This window comes from Orcinus orca, chromosome 3 (assembly GCF_937001465.1).
Source record: "Orcinus orca chromosome 3, mOrcOrc1.1, whole genome shotgun sequence".
Lineage (NCBI taxonomy): Eukaryota > Metazoa > Chordata > Mammalia > Artiodactyla > Delphinidae > Orcinus > Orcinus orca.
The window spans coordinates 4,759,512-4,763,227 of NC_064561.1; the positions used below are offsets into that span (position 1 = coordinate 4,759,512).

Consider the following 3,716-nt stretch of genomic DNA (forward strand, 5'->3'; position numbering starts at 1 on the left):
GTTTCCCCGGGAGGCCCGGCGGGTGGGGTGAGGGGCGGGAGCCATGCTCTACGCCCACAGGGTGCCCAGCAAGACTTCCCCAGGGGCCAGCTTCCTTGAAAGTGGACACTGAAGGTTTATTTTGTTTTGTTTCTTAACTCAATACAGATCGGAGGCAACGAGCTCTGTCCCTTCAAGGGAAATGAACTCACACCACTCTGCAGAAATCCCCCATTCAGCTGTCATGAACTATTCCCTACTTCTCAAGAAAGAGGTACAACACCAAGGCTGAAAGGAAATCGCAGTGAGAGGGTGCCCCCAAGCACAGGCCTCAGTGATCCTGCGCCACCAGGCGGCTGGGATGGGCGGGGGGGAGGTCTCCCACCCCCCAACCCTGAAACCCCACGGCCACACAGCACCTTACGAGCCAGAGCTGCCTGAGTGGCGCCGGCAGCCAGGGATGCCCCAACCTGCCCTAACAGCGGGGATTTCAGCTGCCAGCCCCACTGCCCCCACACTGCCTCTCCTGGCTTCGAGCCCCTGGAAGGCAGGGGCAGCAGGGGAGGGTGAAGAAATAAATGATCCTATGTCGGGGGTCGCAATGGTCCAGGGCTTGGGGAGGGGTAAGGGGCTTGGGTACTGAAGAGGAGAACAGCCTTGGGTTCGCCAGGACTGGCTCAGGGTTTCCAGATAGGAGGGAAAGGGGCCGTGGGGAGAGTTTAGGGAGGCTGGGGAACACCCTAGGTTTGCAGCAAGGCTCTCGGTGGCGGCTCCAAGATGCTGGGGAAGGCAGGGAAAATGGGGTGTGCTAGGGGGAGAGGGTAGTGGATCAAAGTCACGGCATCAGACTAGGGGATGCTGGGAGGAAGTGGGCGACCCTGAACGTAAGGAGAGAGACACATGGGTTCAGGAGAGACTGCAGGTCTCTGCAGGGAGGACGACTATGGTTACAGGAACCAGAGAGAGGAGACCTGGACTGGGGGACAACGTGGGGAAGCGTAAATCAGAGTCACAGGGGCAAAGAGGGCCCGAACTGAGGGGAGTGAGGCATCTGGTGTCTGAAGGGCGTGGAGGCTCCAGGTCCGAGCAGAAATGGTCCCTGGACCTGGTCAAAGAGGGTCTGAAGGTGAAGAGACAGACCCTTGGGGCCCTGCGGTCCAAGGGAGAGTGATCAGGGCCTGAAAGCAGAGGGGGCTGAGCAGCAGAGTGGGTCAAAGGCATCTGAAGAAGAAAGCCCAGGTCCAAAAAAGGGGGCCACTCAATGCAGGCCTGGGTCCTGGTGGGAAAAGACCCGGGACCCTACCAGGGTTTGAGGAGGAACAGATGCTCAGGCTGAGGCAAGGGCAGGACCAGAGGGGAGAGAGGTCAGCGTGAGCCTGGGTTCGAGGAAGGAGGAGGCTGCAGACCAAGGCCCCAGGAGTTGTGGGGAACTCAAACCCCAGCAAAGGTTTAATGCCGGGAGTTTGAGAGGATTCAGGGCCAAGGGGCCAGAGGAGGCAGGAGACACCAACTGGCCCTGGATTCAGACAGGAAAGGGGGTACAGGCCGGATCAGAGGAATCTAAGGGGCCCCCGGGGGGGCTGCGGCGACTCAGGACTGTGCCGGGATCCCGAGGGATGTCCCAGGGGGCGCTGGGTCGGACTGGGGTCACAAGGGGCGTCCCAGGGGGATGTGGGCCAGGCCGGGGTCCCGAGGAGCGTCCCAGAGCGTTCTGGGCTGAAGTGGAGATCACGGGGGGTGTCTCACGGGGATCTGGGCCAGACCGGGGTTCCGAGGGGCTTCCCAGGGGACTCTGAGCAGCGGGGGACCGGGGTTCCCAGGGGGGTCCGCGGCGCTCTGACCCGGCGGGGGTGGCGGATGGGGGATGGGCGCCCCCGCCCCACATAAAGGCCCGGGGAGCTGCGGGCGCGCACAAAGCTGGGCGGGCGGGCGCCGAGCGGGAGCGGGGAGGCCGGGACCGAGGAGGGTCGGGCCCGGCCGGGCGGGCGGGTAAGGGAGGGAGGGAGGGAAGGAGGGAGGGGGCCGGGCGGGCGGCGCGGGCCGCGCTGCGGCGGCGCGGCCGCTCCTCACCTGATTGTCCATGGCTGGCTCCCCGCCCCGCCCCCGGGCCCCGCGTCGCTCGCCGCCGCCGCCGCCGCTCAGCGCCGCCGCGCCGCCCTCATTGTCTGTCAGGCGCCGCCGCCGCCTCTCCCGGCCGCCCGCCCGCCCGCCAGCCCCGCGGAACCGGAAACCACCGCCAACCCGGGTCGCGCACCGACTGCGGGCCCCCGCCGCCGACTCGGGCCCGCTGCCCGGACTGACAGCTGCCTAGGCCAGTCGACGACGCGGACGGCGACTTGTGGGGCGGGACTTCCGGCCTGGCGGGGGCCTGCCGGGCTGCGGTCGGAGGGACGAAGACCGCAGCCAATGGGAGGCCCGGACCGGAGGGGCGGGAGGAGGGAGGGAGGGAGGCGCGAGGCGAGCCCCGCAGAGGGGAGCGCGAGGTGTGCGCCGCACGTGGAGGGGGGCGGGGGCGGAGGCGGGACGGGAGCGCCGCGCCTGCGCACTGTGGCCCCAGGGGCCGCTGCCCAGTGACCGGAGCTTCCCGGGGCTGAGCCTCCCCCGGGCCCCAACCTCCCCGGTAGGGAGGAATCCCCAGGGACACTTTTGTTTCCTGGCCACGTGTTGCTGCTGTGTGATGGAATGAGACCTGGGCTCTGGAACTGCAGATTAATTTTCCAATCCTGGAACTGTATCATGGTCAACTCCCTTCTTACCCTGAATCTCAGTTTGCGTCTGTAGAATGGGGACCATCACGGTGTGATGCTAGTACGTGGTAATCTGAATGATACAAATCTAAAATCTGCTGCATTGACATAACCGAGAAGTTCTCATTTTATCCACGAGATTTATCATGCTAATCCCTCCAAAAACCGTTTTTTAATTTACCCATGATAATATACCGCGACTTATAAACTGTTTATATCGAATGTAAACATATGGCCCCATCTTTTTCAGGATCCTGTAAGCCACTTGTCTCTTGGACCTTAGGACTTCTACCTACGATGTGCAGTTATTTTAAATCCCTTCTTATAAATAGAAATCAGGGTTTTTTGTTTGTTTGGCTATTTTCCCCCCTCCACTTCTCATTTAAGTGTCAGGCAAGTATTCATTAGGTGGTGTGGCCTGTGCTTTGCGCTGAAGAACAGCGCCGGAAAATCAGTTATTTTGGGATAGAAGTAAGTCCAAACAAAAGCTCTGAAGAGGGCCAGATCACTGTCATAATACATAGTAACACCGTACTTTTTAATCTAGGGCAGGGCGAGCTGGTTCGTGGGGGGAGAGGGGAGGGTGGAGGTCATGCTGAGAAAATATGCAACAACTTTTTTTTTTTAGATATTCTTCATAATTATACCTAATCATCATCTATTTTGTTTATTTATTTATTGTTTTTGTTTTGTTTTGTTTTTCTGTGGCCGCGCCGTGGCATGTGGGATCTTAGTTCTCCGAGCCCGTGCTGCCGGCAGTGGAAGCACGGAGTCTTAACCACTGCTCCGCCAGGGAAGTCCCAGCAGCACCTTTAATGTGGGTACAACTTTAACTTTTTTTTTTTTTTAATCCTGTAACTGAATGTAAGTGGATCAGTGGTTCTAAGTGGTCCTTGAACCAGGAGGTTCAGCATCTCTGGGAACTTTGTTACAAATGCAATTTCTGGTTTCTCTTGATTTATGGAATCAGAAACTGGGTGTGTGGCCAGC

The 3,716-nt window shown here is 59.8% G+C and overlaps 1 protein-coding gene across 2 annotated transcripts in view; it reads right to left on the reverse strand.

Moving 5' to 3' along the window:
- MLLT1 (MLLT1 super elongation complex subunit) overlaps positions 1 to 2,280 on the reverse strand; it is a 65,030-nt gene extending 62,750 nt beyond the window's left edge. Inside the window, exon 1 of one of the 2 annotated variants that reach the window (XM_004277654.4) lies at positions 2,050 to 2,280. In XM_004277654.4, the coding sequence (XP_004277702.1) occupies positions 2,050 to 2,061 (12 nt within the window). In that variant the 5' untranslated portion in view covers positions 2,062 to 2,280. The remainder of the gene's footprint in view (positions 1 to 2,049) is intronic. The other variant, XM_033400894.2, reaches the window with a different exon arrangement.
- Positions 2,281 to 3,716: the final 1,436 nt, after the last annotated feature.